At 39.7% G+C, this 22,789-nt stretch overlaps 2 protein-coding genes across 8 annotated transcripts in view; both read left to right on the top strand.

Moving 5' to 3' along the window:
• The window catches only part of LOC137009877 (E3 ubiquitin-protein ligase TRIM39-like), a 94,512-nt gene that overhangs the window by 21,277 nt on the left and 50,446 nt on the right, over nucleotides 1–22,789 (top strand). The gene's annotated exons all lie outside the window — the stretch shown is intronic.
• Nucleotides 10,355–22,789, top strand: part of LOC137009881 (E3 ubiquitin-protein ligase TRIM39-like) — a 29,737-nt gene continuing 17,302 nt past the window's right edge. For 2 of the 7 annotated variants that reach the window (XM_067372499.1, XM_067372493.1), the window contains exons 1-4: nucleotides 17,610–17,907; nucleotides 18,525–18,575; nucleotides 18,829–18,870; nucleotides 19,931–20,632. In XM_067372499.1, coding sequence (XP_067228600.1) covers nucleotides 17,892–17,907; nucleotides 18,525–18,575; nucleotides 18,829–18,870; nucleotides 19,931–20,632 — 811 coding nt within the window. In that variant the 5' untranslated portion in view covers nucleotides 17,610–17,891. Of the gene's footprint in view, nucleotides 13,706–16,098; nucleotides 16,296–17,609; nucleotides 17,908–18,524; nucleotides 18,576–18,828; nucleotides 18,871–19,930; nucleotides 20,633–22,789 lie in introns of those variants that run through there. The other 5 variants (XM_067372495.1, XM_067372498.1, XM_067372497.1 and 2 more) reach the window with 5 other exon arrangements.

Here is a 22,789-nt window from a genome sequence, read left to right as displayed (position 1 = left end):
ATGGCGTCCTCCAGTCCTCCAGTGCTCTGTGACATCTGTGATGAAAGAAAGCAGACTGTGAAGTCCTGCCTGACGTGTCAAAGCTCTTACTGTGACTCTCATCTGGAGCCTCATCTCAGAGTCCCACGTCTGAAGAAACACACACTGATCAATGCTGTGGAAAATCTGGAGGATTATATATGCCAGAAACATGAGAGACCTCTGGAGATGTTCTGCAGAGATGATCAGACGTGTGTTTGTCTGTTCTGCACTGAAGGAGAACACAGGACTCACAACACTGTTCCTATAGAGGAGGAGAGTCGAGAGAAGAAGGTAAAGAGTTACAGACAAAACACTTTAAACACACTGAGAAATGCAGTTTATTTCCAATTTGTTGCAGGTCATATTGAAAAGACTTGCAACTTTTATTTTAGGCAGTTCAACTGGACAAACACTTGTGTAGTTCAAGATGAGTCATGAAATTTAAAGTTAATTTTGTCAACTTTCAAGAGTACACAGGCATATGTTACACTCAAAGCCAAGGCAGTCATGGGGTCTTAAAATGGTTAAAATGACATTTTTTCATAATATGGAAGTTACCTGTGTTTATCTCTGTAGCTGGTTCAGACACAGACTGATGTTCATCAGATGATCAGGACAGAATGAAGAAGATTCAAGAGATCAAACACTCAGTAGAGCTGAGAAAAGTGAGAGGAAGTTAAAAATACACCATTTATATTGCATTATAATATAATTCAATCTGCTTAATAAAGTTGCTCAATTATAGTAAAAAAGCTTTTAAGTGACATGAAGTAGATGACGAGAGAATTTCTCTTTTTTTTTAGTAAACTATCAATTTAAATATGTAAATACATAATAACCCTTATGAAAAAGAAGTTTATTCAAGTGTGCTATTAGTACACATCTTTTTAACTAAAAATAAGAAAGTTTTTATTATTTATTTTTATGTACTTCTCAGAAATATACTGTGGCAAGGGGGGCGTGGTTCAGCGAACGCTGCAGCGGGGGAGAGCGTCAGGAGACGCGCGGTGGATGAGCGGGTTAAGCGCAAATAATGAACACCTGTCTCTTGTTACAGTAATTGGCGTGGAGAGGGTACTTAACGCCAGGAGAAACAGGAGTGAGTGAGAGAGAGAAGGACTGCTGGCTGCCACACTCCCAAAGACTTACTGGAGCTGACGGAGTGAATTCCCAGTGTTTATGTTGGCGATTGTTTTGTGCCTGTTTGCACACCTTTTTGTTGGTTTTTCAAATAAAGCAGCCAGTAGTCACAGCCGACCCTTGTCGTCTTCCTTCCTAACATCTACGAACTTTGTTACACTGGTGCCGAAACCCGGGAAGGAAGACGGAAGCCGCCGCCATGCAGACGCCCTCTGCTGCTGCACCATTTGCGGAGCTAATTACATCTCTCGCGGTCATGCAGCAAGAACAACACCAGGCCCTGCTGGACTTGCGTCAGGATCAAGAGAGGCGGTTCCAGGCTGTCCTCCGAGTCCAGCAGGATGACCGCGAGATGTTCCGGAGCTGGATGGACCGGGAGGTTCGGCCGGAAGCCCCGGTCCAACAAGCTGCGCCCGCCCACCTCCCTCTCAACAAAATGGGGCCTGAGGACGATCCGGAGGCGTTTCTAGATCTATTTGAGAAGACGGCTGAGATCTGTGGATGGCCGCGGGACCAGTGGCCGATGCGCCTGGTCCCACTGCTCTCCGGGGAGTCCCAGGTAGCGGCGCAGCAGCTTCCGGTGCAGAACCTCCTGGATTTCGACGACCTCAAGAGGGCCATCATCCAGCGGGTCGGCCGGAGCCCCGAGCAACATCGCCAGCGGTTCCGCTCCTTGGAGCTGGCAGAGGCCGGCCGGCCCTTCGTGATGGCCCAACAGCTCCGGGACTCCTGCCGCAAATGGCTGCTGGCCGATGGAAGTGACGTGGAGAGCATCATCGATCGTGTGGTACTGGAGCAGTTTATCACTCGGCTGCCCAGAAGAACGGCCGAGTGGGTCCAGTACCACCGCCCCACGTCGCTGGAGTCGGCCATCCATCTCGCAGAGGACCACATGGTGGCGTGCCCAGGGGTCGGCGAACCTCTCCCATCTGCTTCTCTCTCTCCTTCTCTCCCACCTCCTTCTCTCTCTCGACCTGTCCCTCTACCTAGGTCCTGTCCGCCCGGCCCTCCTCGAGTCCCGCCCCGAGGGCGGGGCGGGAATAACCAGCATTCGTTCTCGGCGCCTCGAGTCCCGCCCAGGGGGGCGGGGCTACCACCGGCCGGGTTGGACCCCGCTCCTGTTTCTCCGCTCTCTCCACGTCAGCCGCTTAACCCTCTCTCCGCTACTGGAGCGGCGGGAAGGTCTGGGCTGGCCTGCTGGCGTTGCGGGGACCTGGAGCATTTTGTGGACAGGTGCCCTGTGATGGAGGTGGGGACGATGGTCCAGGTCCCGGACGTCCCGCAGGCTGCCCCCGGTCAGGCTGGGTGGTACCAAATACCTGTGAGTATTAAGGGGGGTACCTATCAGGCATTGGTGGATTCAGGATGTAACCAAACCTCGATCCATCAAAGCTTGATACAACCTGGGGCATTGGATAATAGCCGCGTGGTTAAGGTGCGGTGTGTGCACGGGGATATAGTGGAATATCCTATTGTGCCAGTCATTATTCAATTTCGGGGTCAAAAGCATAGTGTGGAGGTGGCAGTTAATCCGCACCTCCGGCATCCGTTAATTTTGGGGACCAATTGGCCAGCATTCACAGAATTATTGGGGGCTTTATGTACGGATGCTTCTTGGGAGAAAAATGCAGCGGAGGGGAACGCGAGTGTGCAGGCGGGAGAGACTGAACCGAGACCACTGGGTACTGTCTCAGGGGAACAGAGCGAAATCGAGAGACTGATTTTCTCGGAGCGCGATGATTTTCCTCTGGAGCAGTCTCAGGATGAGACGCTGAAACGTGCGTTTGACCAGGTCAGTACCATCGACGGCCAGCCTCTCCATCCTGGACAACCGCTTACCTATCCATATTTTGCAATTATTAAAAATAGGTTGTATCGAGTGACCCAAGACGCTCAGACAAAAGAAGATACAACCCAGTTATTAGTTCCTAGAAGCCGCCGGGAAATGCTTTTTCAGGCGGCTCATTCTAATCCAATGGCTGGTCATTTAGGACAGGGGGCAACACTAAATCGCCTCATGACCCGATTTTTTTGGCCGGGCATTCACGAGAATGTGCGCAGGTGGTGCGCGGCTTGTCGTGAATGTCAGTTGGTAAACCCACCGGCCACCCCAAAAGCGCCTTTGCGCCCCCTCCCATTAATGCAGGTCCCCTTCGAAAGAATTGGCATGGACCTCATCGGGCCATTAGAGCGATCAGCACGAGGACATCGTTTTGCATTGGTCATTGTGGATTATGCAACACGATATCCAGAAGCAGTGGCTCTCCGCAACATTTCCGCTAAGAGTGTTGCTGACGCACTGTTTTCTTTAATCTCCCGAGTGGGGATTCCTAAGGAAATCCTCACTGATCAGGGCACGGCGTTTATGTCACGGACGTTACGCGAACTTTACGAATTATTGGGCATTAAATCGATTCGGACCAGCGTCTTTCACCCACAAACGGACGGGCTGGTCGAACGTTTTAATCGCACACTTAAGACAATGATTCGTAAATTCGTTCAGGAAGACGCCAAAAATTGGGATAGATGGTTGGAACCCCTGTTGTTCGCTGTGCGAGAGGTCCCGCAAGCCTCCACGGGGTTTTCCCCCTTCGAGCTTCTCTATGGTCGTCAGCCCAGAGGGGTGTTAGACGTCATAAGGGAGGCTTGGGAGGACGGACCTTCTCAATCTAAAAACGAAATTCAATATGTGCTGGACCTGAGAACAAAACTCCACACGTTGGGGCGGCTATCTATGGAGAATTTGTTGCAGGCCCAGGACAAACAGAGCCGGCTGTATAACAGGGGGACCAACCTGCGTAAATTTGCACCGGGAGATAAAGTGCTTGTATTACTCCCAACGTCAAGTTCAAAATTACTTGCAAAGTGGCAAGGACCGTTTGAGGTCACACGGCAAATTGGAGAGCTCGATTATGAGGTAATACGCTCAGATAGGAGAGGAGCACGTCAAATTTATCACCTCAATCTCCTGAAAAAATGGAATGAGGGGGAATCAGTGATGCTGGCGACGGTGATTAGCGGGGAGGATGATCTCGGGCCAGAGGCGAATATAAAAAAACAATCTCTCGCACTGGCCCCAGGGGGAGATCACCTCTCGCCCTCCCAGCTCATTGATCTAACCAAATTACAGGCAGAGTTTGCTGACGTGTTTTCTCCCCTACCGGGACGTACAAACCTCATTCAGTACCATATCGAGACAGAGCCGGGCGTGGTGGTTCGCAGCCGGCCGTATCGCTTGCCTGAACACAAGAAAAAAGTAGTTCAGGAAGAATTAGGTGCGATGCTTGAGATGGGAGTAATAGAAGAATCCAACAGTAACTGGGCGAGCCCGATAGTTTTGGTTCCTAAGACGGACGGCTCGGTCCGGTTCTGTGTGGATTTTCGCAAGGTGAATGCTGTGTCGAAATTCGACGCATATCCAATGCCACGGGTTGACGAATTGCTTGACCGGCTTGGTACGGCTCGTTTTTATTCGACACTGGAATTAACAAAGGGTTATTGGCAGATCCCCTTGTCTCCATTATCCCGAGAAAAAACAGCTTTCACGACGCCGTTTGGATTACACCAATTTGTTACACTTCCGTTCGGGCTGTTCGGGGCACCGGCTACCTTTCAGCGGCTGATGGACAGGGTTTTACGGCCCCATGCTGCATATGCGGCTGCCTATCTGGATGATATCATCATATACAGTAATGACTGGCAGCGGCATATGCAGCATTTGAGGGCGGTCTTGAAGTCGCTGAGGGGAGCCGGGCTCACGGCCAACCCGAAGAAGTGTGCAATTGGGCGCGTGGAAGTAAAGTATCTGGGTTTCCACTTGGGGCATGGACAGGTGCGTCCCCAAATTGATAAGACTGCAGCAGTTGCGACCTGTCCGCGCCCTAAGACCAAAAAGGAGGTGAGACAGTTCTTGGGGCTGGCGGGATATTATAGAAGGTTTGTGCCTAATTATTCGGACCTCACCAGCCCCTTGACTGATCTTACTAAAAAGGAGGCACCAGATATGGTCCAGTGGACGGAGCTGTGCCAGCAGGCCTTTACCCAAGTAAAGGCTGCTCTGTGTGGCGGGCCGTTGCTTCACTCTCCTGATTTCTCTCTCCCATTTTTGTTGCAGACTGACGCGTCGGACCGAGGGTTGGGTGCTGTCCTGTCTCAGGAGATAGAGGGTGAGGAACGGCCGGTGCTGTACATTAGTCGTAAGCTCTCTAAGAGAGAGACTAAGTACAGCACCGTGGAGAAGGAGTGTTTGGCCATCAGGTGGGCTGTCCTCACCCTCCGCTATTATCTCCTGGGACGGGAATTCACCCTCTGTTCGGACCACGCCCCTCTGCAGTGGCTCCACCGCATGAAGGATACCAACGCGCGGATCACTCGTTGGTATCTAGCTTTACAGCCTTTTAAGTTCAAGGTGGTCCACAGGCCGGGTGTTCAGATGGCTGTGGCCGATTTCCTCTCCAGAAATGGGGGGGGGGGGGGGGGGCTGCAGGCCGGATGGCTCCCCGGCCGGCGGCGGGCGGGGGGGGTATGTGGCAAGGGGGGCGTGGTTCAGCGAACGCTGCAGCGGGGGAGAGCGTCAGGAGACGCGCGGTGGATGAGCGGGTTAAGCGCAAATAATGAACACCTGTCTCTTGTTACAGTAATTGGCGTGGAGAGGGTACTTAACGCCAGGAGAAACAGGAGTGAGTGAGAGAGAGAAGGACTGCTGGCTGCCACACTACCAAAGACTTACTGGAGCTGACGGAGTGAATTCCCAGTGTTTATGTTGGCGATTGTTTTGTGCCTGTTTGCACACCTTTTTGTTGGTTTTTCAAATAAAGCAGCCAGTAGTCACAGCCGACCCTTGTCGTCTTCCTTCCTAACATCTACGAACTTTGTTACATATACCTAAAATTGCACTTAAGTATACTTGACTTCATTTTCGCCTATACTTACACTCAATCTTTTGATCGAGATAAAAATATAATTGAAGGTGCAATGTGTACATTTTAGGATGCTCAATTGACAGAAATGCAATATAATATACATGACTATATTTTCAGTGGTGTATAAAGACCTTACATAATGAACCGTTATGTTTTTATTAGCTCAGAATGAGTAATTTCTATCTACACACACCGCAGGTCCTCTTACATGTTAAGTCTCCATTTTGCGCCGGCATGTTTCTACGGTAGCCCTAAACAGAAAAACTGCTCTACAGAGTGTGTTTGCTTGATAGCTACTCTCTTCTGTCTCAGACGACATCTGTGTCCTGTGTTGGCCACCGTAGCTTCTCCATTGAAATTTGCAATGTCACCTCTAGATGCCGCTAAAATTTACATTTACGTTTAAGTATTCTACCCGGTGTAGTTGTGTTTACTCTTTTGACTGAGTATCCTATTAAAATAGTTTTAGGTAGTATCTTATAAACTTACATTGTTTGAAAATATTGATTATAAAGAAACACATATGTTCCCAATTCTGAGTATCTGAATTTTTGTATAGGTTATTCCACTGGTAGTGTATAGGGATTTACTTCAAATCTACTTTACTCTTTCCCCATCATTGTCTGATTTTTCAGGCTATCAGTGTTTTCACTGTTATACAATAGGAGACGCTATTATGCATCTTCTGGTACAGAATCTCCAAATCAAAACACAGGCGAAGCAGCAGCAGAAACAAGTGATAAAAGATTGCTTATGCAAATGTAAAATCACGTGATCATCAACATTAAACAGCATATAAGTTCAAGTATACTTCAAAGTGTACTTTAATTTACTAAAAATGTGCTACAAGTATTGAATTATCAGTATTCTTATAAGTTGACTTGTAATAGTTGCAGTGCAAATTAAAAACTTAGTTGTAAACTTGTGTACTCAAAGTTTACTACTGTTACACCTAAAGTACACTGAAACAGTACACTTACAATAAACTTCTAGTACAATGATATTAGAATACTCACTACATAAAGTATAATTAAGTATGCTTAAAATTAACTTGAAGTATACTTACCTTTTGTAAGGGAAATTAATTTGCTAATTTATTTAATAGAGAGACACGGATAAAGAGAAATCCTCCAGTGTTGAGCTCTTCACTGATCTGATCCGCTCCATTGAGAGATGTCAGTCTGAGCAGCTGAAGATGATGGAGGAACAGCAGAAAGAAGCAGAGAAACAGGCTGAAGAGCTCAATAAAGAGCTGAAGAAGAGAAACACTTAGCTGGAGCAGCTCTCACACACTGATGATCATCTCCACCTCATACAGGTCTGTGCACATCATGCACAATATTACAGGACAAACACTCTGTTCACAAACATAATGAGCTGCATGGCATAGAAAAAACATTAAACTTGAAAAATAATAATAGTAAAATAACATATTTAACAATCCTCTCTCATCTGTTGTAGATGTGCTCATCCCTCTACATTCGTCCACACAACAACAACTGGACTAAGATCCGGACTGACTCTGATGTGAATGTGAACTCTCTTTATAAAGCTCTGACTCAACTGAAGAAAACTCAAGAGACACTAAAGGAAAAACTCAAGGTATGAAAATTCAAATACAGTTGTGATAAAGTTCAAATTGAGGAAGGAAGAAGGCAGGGTCGGCTTACTGAGGTTTGTGCTTTTTATTATTTCGACAAATGAAACAAAAACAAAACTCTCAATAAACTTCTGAAAAAGTGACAGCGGTTTCTCATTCAGCAGTATCACAGGTTCAAACAGGCAGCCAGAGCATGAGTCGTCAGTCCAGTCTTTCTCAGTTTCTTTCCATTTCCCGGTGGCTCTTATCCAGTCTCCAGGTGTTTGTCATTTTGCACTTGACCTACTTACTCACCGCTCATCTCCTGACTCTCTCTCTTCGCTAAAGACTTCGCTAAACCACGCTCCCCTCGCCACAAACCCTCACCATTCCTGGAGATAGTGGCGTGCGAAGGGGGAGGGGGTCATTGAGCTTTTTCCCCATTTGATCGGGAAAGTAAAAGTGCCCTTTGCGGTTGCTTCGTGGCGCCAGAACTGTCTGAACAGAGGGTGAATTCCCATTCCAGGAGATAAAAGCGGAAGGTGAGATCGGCCCATCTAATCGCCAAACACGGGATATATCGCCCTCTGAAGGGCACTTTGGAGTGAAACAATCATGGCCGCCATATTGAAAGATCATTCCAAACCGAAGTGCTCAAAACTGGCCACTTCAAAGGGCCCTTCAGAATGAAGGATTTCGAAGGGTACAATTGATGGACACTTCAGGTCCCCATGATCCTTTGCACAGGGAAGTTGTTTGATGTCCCAGAATGGATACAAGAGGCTCGGAGTTCGATTTTACCTATAAATCTAAATTTAATCAAGCTAATTTAGATTCTTTTGTAAGCATCTTGGTTATGTCAATACTATAAATCCAGATGAAAAAATTATTGTGATTCGCCTATTTCTTTTCATGAGGTTAAGGAAGCAATTCCTCAATTAAAATTAACAAGTCGCCTAGTAATGATGGGATAACGGCTGAATTTTATAAGTTTTACTCTGAGCTTCTATCCCCTTTTCTTCTCGAAGTCTACACAGAGAGCTTGAATTGCTCTGAGCTTACAGCTAGTATGAAGCAGGGTGTCATATGTTTAGTGCCTAAAAATAAAAAGGATACTCTTTTTTTAGATAATTGGAGACCTATCAGCCTTCTTAATAATGATTATAAACTGTTTGCCCTTATTTTCTCAAGGCATTTCAAGTTGAGTTTGAACTCCATTATTGATGAGAATCAATCAGGTTTCATGAAAAACCGCCATATTTTTAATAATATTAGACTTTCTTTGACCTCATTGATTGCTCAGATCTTATTGAGGATGACATCTTAATTCTTTTTTTAGACTTTTTCAAAGCCTTTGATACTATTGAGCATCCATTCATCTTTTTTTGTCTAGAGTGATTTGGTTTTGGGCCCTATTTTTGTAACGCTATGAAAACTCTGTATACTGGGGGAAATAGCTCATAATAGCTTATGATATTATGGTACAACACAAAGATTTTTTTCTAGAAAAAGGGATTCGGCAAGGCTGTCCAGTCTCTGTGTATCTCTTTTTTATTGTTGCACAGGTTTTCTGTCATTTTATTAAAGAAGCATTTTAATTAGTCAACTTGCAGATGACAGCCTTATTTTTTCAAAAAATTCTAGCCAGGTTCATCAGGCAATTAAAATTATTCAGGTGTTTTCAAATGCTTCAGGTTTGTATTTGAATATTAAAAAATGTGAAATATTAGTCTTGAAAAACTCCTCCATTGGTATCCCTGTTAAAGAAACTGTTAATTATTTAGGCATAGTAGTCTCGAAAAATGAAAAAGAGTTTCTCTGAATTATAATCCTGCCTGTGAAAAGATTAAAAGCGAAATTCCTGTCGAAGGCAGAAGGAATTTCTAGACTGACCTACATTGCTTCATCTATACATTTAGACAATGAAACTATCAGAACTATTGATTAGATTTTATTTAATTTTCTATGGAAGAATCGTGTACACTATATTCACAAATCTGTTGTTATGAATTCAATTAAAAATGGTGGCCTTGATTTTCTAGATTTTTCGTTGTATTTTGTATAAACACAAATGTGTTTTTTTTGTTGTTGTTTTTTTTTTGTTGGTTTGATAAGGGTTTTAGTTCGTCATTTGTTTAACACTCAGGGATATCTTATGACGTATGACAAGTTTCTTATGCATCTTAATTTTCCTGTGACTCCCAAGGAATTCTCTCTTGTATTCTCTATAATCAATTCTGGTATCATTTCCTTATGTAGAGATGTGTTATCACCGGTTGATATGCCCGTAATTAACCCAACTGATACAGTATGTGGTAAAATCTGTTTGTTTCACAGTCCAAAAGCAAAAAAATCTATTTGTTCTCTATTTCTAATGGGTCCGTGTACTTTTGTGTCTATTCGTTTTTCGTTTTTTTAACCACGTCAAGAAAAACAAAAAACGGTTGTTTTATTTTTAAACGCTATGGTGAATACAAGAATTTAAATTAAAACCGAATACACAAATTTCATGTGAACAAAAAAATTATTGACAGATTTTTGTTTTTTTATGTTTTGCATCATTATGTAAGGCAGTGTATTGTGTTGTCCACAAGATGTCGCTATACCACTGTTGTGTTAAGGCAGAGGTTTGAGCCTCTTGATGTACCGTAGTGTTGATACTTTTCTTCAGTTCATGTTATCAACGCTATAGGTAAGCCATGTTAATGATAGTGGAAGTTGCAATGAAAACTATCTTTGTTGTTATCACACTAAAGTTCATTTTATTGAGATATTTTGTGTTTTAAACTGTTAAAGACCTAAATGCAGAGTAATATGGAGAGTTAAAATGTTTTATTCTTTCTTTTAAATGTGATTAATGTGTGGTGGCTAATACAAAGCTATCTATTATAAAGCAGCGAGTGCTTGCTATTGAAGCAAGGGGTAGGGGGGAGCGAGAGAGAGAGAGAGAGAGAGAATTGACCCTTCGCAAAGACCCGCCCCCCTTAGTTACTGTTGCTTTGTCCAACAAGCCGTGGCGCTGTCATGCCTCACACAGTGAAAAACACATCGCGGAGCGAAGAGGATACTGACAACACGTCGACAGACAAGACAGATCAGGGGCATATTCTTCGTACGTGGCTAACTCAGTTAGCTGGATTTGACTGATGACGATTTGGCATGATCTTGGATTGTTCGGTTCTTCGACGCTCATCCTGGACTTGCTGTCATAGCAACAGGTCCGTAAGCTCAAACCTGCTCGGGAGCAGGCTTATTTCATGTAAACAGGATTAGATTGCACCTTTTTAAGCGGAGGTGATGCTTAAAGTCTGTCCCAGCCACTGCTACTTTCCCACAAGAGTACCCTAGTGTAAAGCAGGGACAATAATAATGATTTAAAAATAAATTTGCAAATAATATAATGCCGTGTAGTGTCATAATATAGACACCGACAGTTTTACTCTTGAGATTCATTCGTGAGGGAATAATTACGTAATAATTTTTATTGGAGTCTTACACACATGATGTACAGATGTCTATGCCGTACGCATTTGTGAATTTGAACCGCGACAGATATTATGGGAGTGGCTTAATGATGCGCAGGAGATGCAGATAACTTGATCTTGACCCTTAAGAAACTTTAATTAATGCTGTCAAATATGCTTCAAAGGTAAATTAGTTGCTAATTACAGCATTGAAATAAAAAATTGCCTGTACAAATACTAGAAATTGTGAATATAGCCTAAATAATTGGGTAATCATGTAAAAAAAAAAATAGTGCACATTTCATTTATCTATTATAACATTTATGTCGTTCTTCTGTCATTTATTCGCTTGGCTGTTTCCTTATAAATGTCTAGAAATTCGTCAAGTTTTGCGTCAGGTGTCTTTTCTCATTCTACGATGTCATTACGTTGCCGTCTTGACTCCAGCCAATCGCTGCATTGCTGATCGTGGTTTCGTGTATCGATACATCTGCCCTTTTCATGGAACACGAGAACGCGCAGTAATCTTAGACAACTTAATCCAGATATTTTAATCCAATCTGCAAATTCGTTTGAAGAACCAAATTAGCCAGAGTTCAGTTATCACGATTAGAAGATCTGGCATCTGTCAAATCATCTCAGATGTATATTAAGCGAGGTATGAAGAATATGCCCCTGGTTACTTATGATATTAAACAAAGTTCCAGCTTTCAAACTGTGTAGTTATTAAAGAAATTCAAACAATAAAAACCGTTTTGTGGCTCTTTAATGTGTCGTGACAGATTGCTGTAACGCCTCAGATCAAGAGGCTCCTTAACGATCATCTCTTCCTACTAATCCATTTATAGCGTCAAATAAACATGAATGAACATGAGAAGGAATGTTGTTTCAAATGCAGAAAGACGTCAAAATACACAATTTTCAAGTTTAACTCCACCGAGGTTAATCTTCTAACTCCTGACTGCTTTGTCGGACAAAATGGCGGATGCGGCGTCAATTATTATTCTATTAAGGGTCAATTATAAGCCAAAATTTAAAAAGGACAGATTAAAGTCGAAAAAATGTCAATTTGCAAGTTTTCTTTTGTAAAATTGTTGTTTGTCCCATACTTTCGAGAGCCATGTCTCTGAAACATGATAATTGTCCCTACTTGACTTGATTTCCACCCCATTCTTACTCACGACTCGAGGGGTCTCATACTGCCTCATGCCCAGGAGATGCGATACTGGCGGCAAACGCGTCTAGCGAAGCGGGACATTCTAGTGCTTAACGTGAAAAATAGGCGCTTAATGTAGGTGATATAGGAGGAGCAAATTTACTACACTTTATAAGCAGCCCACTATGAACACAATTAAGCATTTTCCTAGAAAATAAAATAGCCTACAGTTATGAAGAAAACCCTTAATGCATTAAGACACTGATATCAAATGATATGCAGACAAACACGTCAGGCAGAATATGAAGCGACGCGTTTACAATGTTCAGCGTTTTCCACTTATAGAAAACCGTTATAAACGCTTATAATAAAAACATTTTCCTTCAACTTTGTTTGTTGTCTTAGCCTTAGATGCTGTTGATGACAAGAAAATGTGCGAGAAAATAGTTTATCCCTGGATGTTGTTTTAGGATTAAGCGTGCATTAATGCGCAGCGACGCGGCTGTAACGCATTGCTTTCAATGAGAATTGAGAAATATTTAATGTCAAACCTCCTCTGAGGCAAAGGGCATGAGAATTTTGTCTTCATGAAAATCATATATTGTGGTATAATTTTGTCATCATAACAAATGTTGGTATATTTTCAATTTGAACAGCATAGCTATAAAGTGACTCCTAATCCCAAACAATTTCTCAATATAAAACACCTAACAGAGCCAGACGAAAAAGTCAGGTCCGTGCTCAGATTTGATTGACCAATCAGCTGAAAGGGGCGTGTAATGACCGCCCACATGTGGAAAACGAGTTTTGAAGTTGTGTTTCCGTTTTCTATCCGTGACCCGAAAAAACGAAAATCGAGTCAAAATCTCGTTTTTCCGTTTTTTTTTTTACAAACGAGAAAACGGGAAACGACCGTTTTCTCGTTTCTGCGTATTTCATTTCAAATTGGAAAACAAACTATCAAAACGTACACGGACCAGGTCACAGTAATTTAGGCTATATGTCGTTTTGGCCTTTATTCATATAAAACAGTAAAAAGCAAAATGAAAGGATTGAGACCACAAGCGGGAACTCGATCATGTGCGCTAAACAAGAGGCTATAAGGTTTAGAAGTGTAATGTTTAGGTTAAAATATAAATGTACAAAAAATAATAATAGTAATTTAACGAATGAAAATTAATCAATTTCATTTATATTATTTTTCACAAAATAACAATCTTGCATAAAGAAAATTAGCTTGTATCTGCTCCTTTTATTCATCAGTGTTAAAAAAACAAACAAAGAAATCACATTTTTCATATTTCATTTCTGGTTTAAAAAAGGAAAAAGGAATGGACGCAAAAGTACACGGACCCTAATGGAGGTTGTTACTAAGTCTTGCTCTACTGTTTATTGGACTAAATTTGTCCAGGACATTGATTTGGTAAGTGTTTGGATATTAACACATACGTTTTTTATTATTATTATTACAAACAAGGTAAAAGAGATTTCTTTTAAGATAATTCACAAATTCTACCCTGTTAAACATTTCCTTAGTAAGTTTAAGAAAGATATTGATGTTGTTCTTTTTGCTTTTTGCATGTAGAAACAGATTTACCCCACATTTTTTGGAATTGTAGTCATGTGAAAAAATAATGGTATGATGTATCTCTGTTTATTAAGAAAAAGGTACTCTTTACTTTTGTTTTGCGTTTTGAAAATGTAGTTTTTGGATTTATAAAGTATGATAGCAGGGTGAATAAGTTAAATTTCACATTCATAAGTGTACGTTTTATGGAAGTAAATTAATGCCAAATGTTTTTGAAATAAAAAGCTTGTTGAATTGCACTAATTGAAAAAAATATGCATTACATTTGCTGTGCTTGCATTTTGATGCACTGTATTTTTAAGGCTTGCATTTTTATGGGCTGAAATTCAACATGGTCGTATATTTAAGCTGTGAATATTTCGATTAAAAATATTTCACACATTTTCATTATTAAAAATTCAATAATTCATATTCACCTTTCAGATTTCACTTCCAAAATATTCATTCTGTTTAAAAATACAACCTATAAAATTCGACTAGCAATTTTCAGTCCATTTTATTTCGCTTTACAAATTCACTTCCACAAATTCAGTGGTTGAAATTCGGCAGAAAATTCAACATTTCACATACGGGGCATTGCAGGAAAAGCAGTAGAGTGCCGATGCATCATCTCTATCTGCTGTTGGTCTTCTTCACCAGCAGGTGCCGCTAGCGGCTGTTTACAAAGACCAAAGCAACCCTAGTAAGTCATCATTCATTCATAAAAACGGATTTACAGAATTAGAGCAAGCGGTAAGTGAATGTGTGATGATTATCAGGGCCAGTATAAATGCAGAAAAGCTGATAAAGACACAAAAGCTGCATTTATGTTTAATTCAGTGTCTTTACGGTTACTGTCCCTGTGTAGGCTACAGCTTTCTCTACAGTGAACAAGATAATGTTATTGCCCGATGCTGGTGTACAGATCAAACGTTAAATCTGAGGTAGACATATATTTCTCTCTGTTGTTTAGTTTCCTTAACTTTATATCGCGGCGCTGTGTTGTAATACTAGGGTTTCCCTCATCCGTCATAGGATTCCCCTGCCATCAGGACATATAAAACTCTTAACACAGCTTAATGGACTCGTACAGTGATATAATAGACCAAACTCGCACCTCATTTGTGATGTAGGTTATACTATATAGGCTCCAAGAAAGCAGATACTGGCATAAAGTTAGTTTGACGCTGAACGTTTGATATTCGCAAATTTAGGGACTGTCTCTAAAGTTACAACATTAGTATTCACGTTTCTATTAAAATAAAAGGTAACACTTTATATTGTAGTTAATATGAACTAATAATGAACTGCACTTCTACAGCACTTATTAATCTTTATTAATATTAATTCCAGCATTTACTAATACATTATTAAAATCAAGAGTTGTATTAACCTTCAGTTAATGCACTGTGAACTAACATGAACAATGAACTGCTGTATTTTTATTAACGTTAACAAAGATTAACAAATACAGTAAGAAATGTATTGCTCATGGATATTTCACGTTAGTTAATACATTATGAACCTTATTGTAAAGTGTTTCCAAATAAACTGTCAAGTAATATGTAAATATTGCTATGTATTTTTCACTACTGTATGGGATCATACAAATAATGCCATAATTTAAAGCTCAATAGCATTTGACGAGAATGATTTACAATCACAAAAATACCTGTAAAGTGTTCATCTAGGTGTCAGGTCGAACAGTGATGCACCCTTCTCTCTCTCTCTCTCACACACATATTCAAACACACACAACTCAAAGTACATACACATATACTTTTTTCTTTTCTTTTTTTACACATTCATCACACAATTAGTTCTGCTTAGTTAATTTTATTTTTCCTGCTCATATAAATGCTTTGGCAACACAATGTAAAATTTGTATAAATAAAACTTACTTAGACAAATCCAAATTAAACCCTGCGGCTCGTGACGACACATTGATGTCCTAAGACACGAAACGATCGGTTTGTGTGAGAAACCGAACAGTATTTATATCATTTTTTAACTCTAATACACCACTATGTCCAAATGCATTCAGCACTCGTTAGTAAGGTCTGATCGCGCTCTGACAGCGGCAGTGATGTCTCGCTCTCATTGAAGTATATGCGCGAGACATCACTGCCGATGTCAGAGCGCGATCAGACCTCACTAATCGAATTCTGAACGCAGTTGGACATAGTGGAGTTTTAGAGGTAAAAATGACATAAATACTGTTCGCTTTATCACACAAACCGATCGTTTCGTGTCTTAGGACATCAATGTGTCGTCACGAGCAGCAGGGTTTAATTTGGACTTGTCTATGTATGTTTATTTACTCTTATAATAGAAGTTCCCATCCACTCCCATTATTTGACTGAGAGACTGCAACGGTTGGAGTTAAAAATCATCATTTGTGTTCTACTGAAGAAACAAAATCACCTACACCTTGGATGCGCTGGGGGTAAGCAGATAAACATCAAATTTTCATTTTTGGGTGAACTATCCCTTTAAGCTGTGTTAAGAGTTTTATATGTCCTGATGGCAGGGGAATCCTATGACAAATGAGGGAAACCCTAGTTATTACAACACAGCGCCGCCATATAAAGTTAAGGAAACTAAACAACAGAGAGAAATATATGTCTACCTCAGATTTAACGTTTGATCTGTACACCAGCATCGGGCAATAACATTATCTTGTTCACTGTAGAGAAAGCTGTAGCCTACACAGGGACAGTAACCGTAAAGACACTGAATTAAACACAAATGCAGCTTTTGTGTCTAACAGCAGATAGAGATGATGCATCGGCACTCTACTGCTTTTCCTGCAATTCCCCGTATGTGAAATGTTGAATTTTCTGCCGAATTTCAACCACTGAATTTGTGGAAGTGAATTTGTAAAGCGAAATAAAATGGACTGAAAATTGCTAGTCGAATTTTGTTAGTTGTATTTTTAAACAGAATGAATATTTTGGAAGTAAAATCTGAATGGTGAATATAAATTATTGATTTTTTTAATAATGAAAATGTGTGTGAAATATTTTTAATTGAAATATTCACAGCTTAAATATACGACCATGTTGAATTTCAGCCCATAAAAATGCAAGCCTTAAAAATACAATGCATCAAAATGCAAGCACAGCAAATGTAATGCATATTTTTTTTCAATTAGTGCAATTCAACAAGCTTTTTATTTCAAAAACATTTGGCATTCATTTACTTCCATACCCTTTTCCCAGTAGTCCTTAAAGAATTTGAAACGTACTTGTCCACTATTCAGAATAGTAATAATGGAAAAGCTATAAAGACTGTTTATCTGTGTAATGCCTTCTTGTTTTTCTGTGATTTTTTTCTTCTTCTTCTGTAATGTGTGTATTCTTTGCTCCCCTGGCTCCAAAGTATATGTGGTATTATTTTGTTGTTTAATGCAATAATAATAAAAAAAAGTTCGATTTTACCTATAAATGTGTGCATAGTATTTTTCAATATTACTGTAATATTTATACGAGTTAGATTTGGTACATTATTATGGTGAAAACGACATTGTACTTAAACAAAAATACTTTACAGCTCCCTTTATCAGTCCATTCAAATGTTTAAAATACATAGACACAATATAAAATATGGTGCGATAAACCAAAAATAAAATAAATAAACTAACGTTAAACAAAAGGCGCAGTTTGCACAATCTCCTCCTCCTTGATTGTTACGTTAAGATGATGCAGAAGTGCGTTCCAAAAAGGGGTGTAGGGGTTTTTTGACCCCTACACCCTTCATCCCTTCGAAGCTCTCAATCCGGAGGGAAAACCCTTTGAAGGGATTAGGGCATAGGGATGAGCCCTTCCGAATGGAACGCAGAGGTTGTGTGTGCGGGGATTAAACAACCAATATTTACTTAATTCGTAGAATTTTTTCCCAAAACTCAGGCCAAAAACATTCGTAGCTAGATTTAAATCTCGAGCCCTGAATAATTAGTCCTACAGGCTACAGGTGTGTTCTTCTCTCACCTTCCGTCTCCCGAACAGACTTTCGCTTTCAGTTTCTGTCACGAGCATGTGGAATGGCGTCTAGTTCAGGTAAGAATCAAATCAGACCAAATAAATGTGTTTAACAAGAGAAGCAGATAAATGTGATCCTATCATCATAATAATAATAATAATAATAATAATAATAATAATAAGGCAAAGTTTGTCACCATGTGAAATGATAAGTTAGACAATTTTCAGTAACATCTCATTATATTAACCACTTCCTCAAATGATGGAGGGCCTATTATTTTATTTTATTCACTTTTGGCATTTCTCAACACTCATATAGGCCTACTGTGCTATTTTACTCATATTGTAAAAAAAAAAAAAAAAAAAACAGATTCTTTTTTAAAAGTTTTGAGTATGTTTGTCAGAATAAAAAAGATTATGAAGATCTACCCATGTACTGCAAAAAAAACATTTTGAATAGGAATAAGTGAGAAATAAATAAAAGAGCATATTTAACGATAGATATGTGACTAATCTTCAACACACATTGCCTTCAAAAGATAAATATGGTCATATATTGCAGCCATTTCAGACAAGAGCCTAAATAAATCTGATGCAATGAGAGGGAAAATAAAAATATATTGATAGTTTTTTGTTTGTTTGTTTGTTTGTTTTTTTACTTTTCAATATTTAATTTAACTTTATTTTATCTGCAGGAAACAGAAGTCAGCAAAGACAACACAAGGAAGCCACTAACATGACTGATGGTAAACAAAACAAAACAAACAAACAAAAAAAGATTGTGCAGATGTAAATAGCAAAAAAAAAAAAAAAGTTATTTAATTATCCCCATGCAGGCAATAAACTTTTTTGTATTCTGAAAGAAAGAATATAATACTGAGGTGGAAAAATAAATGTTGGTAAATTGTTCTTTTTGTGTGAATTATTTCTTTAATAAATAAAGATGATAACTGATATAATTTGGTAAATGTTTTAAATTCCATGTTATTTTATTTGCAGTTCAAAGAGGATGTGGAAGTCTATTTCTTGAGCGACCTGATAGTAAGTCAACAAATATGATAAATCATAATATTCAGTACTGCAAATGAGAAACTGTGTGTCTAAAGGGAGGTTTATATATACACTACTGGTTAAAAGTTTTTGAACTAAGATTTTTAATGTTTTTAAAAGAAGTCTCTTTCTGCTCACCAAAGCTTCATTTGGTTCAAAATACAGTAAAATCAGTAATATTGTGAAATATTTTTACAATTTAAAATATCTGTTTTCTATTTGAATATATTTTAAAATGTAATTATTCACCCTCATGTTGTTCCACACTCATAAGACCTTTGTTTATCTTCAGATTAATTAAGATATTTTTGTTGAAATCTTATAACTCAGTGAGGCCTGCATTGACAGCAATAAAATTTCCTCTCAAGATCTATTAATGTACTAGAAACATATTTAAATCAGTTCATGTGAGTACAGTGGTTCAATATTAATATTATAAAGTGATGAGAATATTTTTGGTGCGACAAAAAAAAAAAAAATAATGAATCAGTGTGTTGAATCAGCAGTTCGGAGTGCCAAAGTCACGTGATTTCGGCAATTTGATTGTCTGACACGCAATCCAAATCATGATTCGACAGGCTGATTCATAACGCTCCGAAGCTTCCTGAAGCAGTGTTTTGAAATCGGTCATCACTAAATAAGTCATTATTTTGTTTTTTTGGCGCACCAAAAATATTCTCGTGGCTTTATAATATTAATATTGAACCACTGTACTCACATGAACTGATTTAAATATGTTTTTAGTACATTAATGGATCTTGAGAGAGGAAATGTCATTGCTGGCTATGCAGGCCTCACTGAGCCATCGGATTTCAACAAAAATATCTTAATTTGTGTTCTGAAGATTAACGAAGGTCTTACGGGTGTGAAACGACATGAGCGTGAGAAATAAATTACATTATTTTCATTTTCGGGTAAACTAACCCTTTAACATCTCCACTCATCTCAATGGCAGTTGTTGATCTGGTCCAGTACCTTCAATCTGAAATCTGACATCTCTGTTCATGGATCACGGGTCGAGTTTTACTGTTATTTGTGTTCTGTGTTCCAGTGAGTGATTTGAGGATTGTTCTGCTGGGAAAGAATATAACAGAAAACAACAGAGTGGGAAACTTCATCTTAGGAAGAGCAGCGTTTGAGAGTGAAGCACCTGCTGATGTAGAGCTGAACATTGAGAAACACAGAGGAAAACTGAAGGACAGAGACGTCACAGTCATCAACACTCCTCACCTGCTGAGGCCAAATCTGTCAATCACTCAGATCACACAGGGAGTGAAAGAGTGTGTGAATCTGTCTGCTCCTGGACCTCATGTGATCATACTTGTACTGCAGGAGAACGACTTCAGTGACAATGACAGACATAGAGTGAAATATGTGCTGAATGAATTCAGTAAGGAGGCTCCTATACACACTTTAGTGTTGACTGATGAGAGAGAGATAAACAGTAACTGTATTCATCAATTAATAAAGGAGTGTGGAGATGAACATCTCCAGTTTGATGAAAGAAAATCAGGTTTACACTCTGAGATACTTGAAAGAGTGGAGAAGATACTCAAAGAAAACCAGGTCCAATTTCTTATCTCTGACTTGTATGAGGAAGCAGGAGAAGAAACACCAGAAGATGGAGAGAAGAGGAGATCTGGAGGTTCAGTCACAGCAGAAGAAGAGGGAGATTTTGATCATGAAGATGATGGAAAAATCAAACAGAGAAACAAAGAGAAAAAGGAAGTCGCTGTCCAAAGGAAAACCTTGTGTAAGTTTTTAAAGACTAATTATAATAATAAAAAAAAGTTTATAATGATAAATGATATTAAACAGTATTATCATTTTATGTCTACTGCAAACTCAGTAAACTTACAGATTAAAAAATTTTTTTTTATGTGACTGCATATCAATTTGTGGAGATTTGGTAAAAAATAAACTGATTAGAGGTCTGTATTCACCCGATAAGATGTCTTGCTGCGCGGGATTAAACTTTGAATGAAAGGTGGATTGCGGTTGGTAACTATAGAGTGCATTAGGCGGGAGCGGGCGGTCTGACAATAACCCGGTTGCTCCCGAGATGCTTTGACATCAGCACATCTGTGCTTGAACTTAAAGTGAACAAAACTTTCTGCAGTGGTGGCGTTCACACAGTCAACAGTTCCCTGTCCTGAGAAACCTGGCAAGATATGTTCTTTGCATTAGAGGTCTGTGCGAGTGCACCTTCAGAGAACATTCAACCTTTGTGATCGAATTTTGGAGGAGAAACGTTCTGAAACGGTCATCAGTCAGCGTCATTCTGTTCTTGTGTGGATGTTAAAAAAGATTTCATTTTGCAGTATAGCTGGTAAGACTAACATTTTTTCTGACATGTTTTAGGGTGTTGACAGCATCATAGACAAATAACAAATCTTGTATATGCAACATTTTGTATTTGTGACCAGTCACGGAAAGTAGGGACACAAGTCGGTTCTGGGGCATTTTGAGTTATTCACAGATTCTGAAAGTGTAGTCTCCAAGATTTCCAACGATGTGTAACACATGGAAATCTGATAATATTTGGAGAAGTTGTGGCCATTTGAAGGTAGGCACTCAAAAAAGCTCAAAGGGCAGAAAATGACCTAAAGATTTTGCAGTTCTCGCCTGTTCTCACCTGCTGGGAGTGACAAAAGGGCTCATTTACATCTCATTTAGATAAGCCATACCCCCTGTAAAGCTGCATGGTTGCATAGCAACGACAGACGCAACGGGAAAATCGGACCGCATACTATTAATAATAAAGGATAATGTGCATTGTAAATGTCAGTAATTTATCTTTTTTGACATTAGAACTTTTTGAACAGGATTCTGTGATAACCGTATAGTCCTGGTTTAGACCTCAGTTAGTGGTTAGACCTGGTTTGAGTCAAAGGATTAAAAAAATCCTGTACATTAAACTCTTCAATACTTTTACTTTTGACTTATAACGCACATTTTACAGCTACGGATACTTTATACTTTTACTTACGTAGGAATTTAATCTGATACATTTACTATTACATTAGTAAAACCTTGTTAAGAAGTAGTAACTGGCTAAAATTATTAGCGTCACATTCAATTCAAGAATAGTAAGGTTTACATGAGCTAAGTCATTCACACCATTCAATTCAAGCAGTTGAAGCATTATTCAAATTAATAGCAGATGCTAACATTACCATCTAAAAGCCTATTATAGTAATGGGGGTTTTTGGCAAGTGATACGATGCTAACGATTACAATTAAAACGACAGTCCTGAGCTAGCTAATAACAAAAGACACATGAGATAACGTGTAGCCTACGTGTTCTTAGAATGAACACAAAACGACAAACTTTGATGTTTATGGAAACTCACCCCATAAGAAACAGAAAAGATCTTGTTGCCTCCAATGAAATAAGTTGTTCGGGCACACTTTCTCTTTGTCGGGGTCTTCTTTGTGGATGTAACCATCTCCGAAGTTTGCACTGTGCGTCTGTTTGCCTCTAAATGTCCAATAATTTGCATGTCCTGCCACTCTTTTTTCCGCAGCTAAAGAATCCAGTCGTATGTTGTACTTCAAAACATTTTCGGTGTAACGGCCACGGTTCAGCTCGTCTGCGATATTCTTTGCGGCGTCCATCTTCATTAAATTTTGATATCAGCTAGAGCCAGCCAGAGCGCTGCATAAATAAGTAGCCACGCTTCCCTTGGAGGGTGGCGGCAATAACAAAAGAAACAAAAGCCGACGTATCCGATTCCAGTATGGAAATACAAACAGACAATGACACACCCCTACTGCGAGATAGAATCTCTGAAAAACAAGCCGATTTCAACCTCAAAATGTACGCTTTTAAATAAACCAATACTGCTATCTAAAACACGGAGATGCTTCTTCATGATCTCATCTAACAGATTCTGCAAAAAAAATGAAA

The sequence above is a fragment of the Chanodichthys erythropterus genome, chromosome 20 (genome assembly GCF_024489055.1).
Source record: "Chanodichthys erythropterus isolate Z2021 chromosome 20, ASM2448905v1, whole genome shotgun sequence".
Classification (NCBI taxonomy): Eukaryota; Metazoa; Chordata; class Actinopteri; order Cypriniformes; family Xenocyprididae; genus Chanodichthys; species Chanodichthys erythropterus.
The sequence above is the reverse complement of the archived record's forward strand: the minus strand, read 5'-3'. Positions and strand labels throughout refer to the sequence as shown.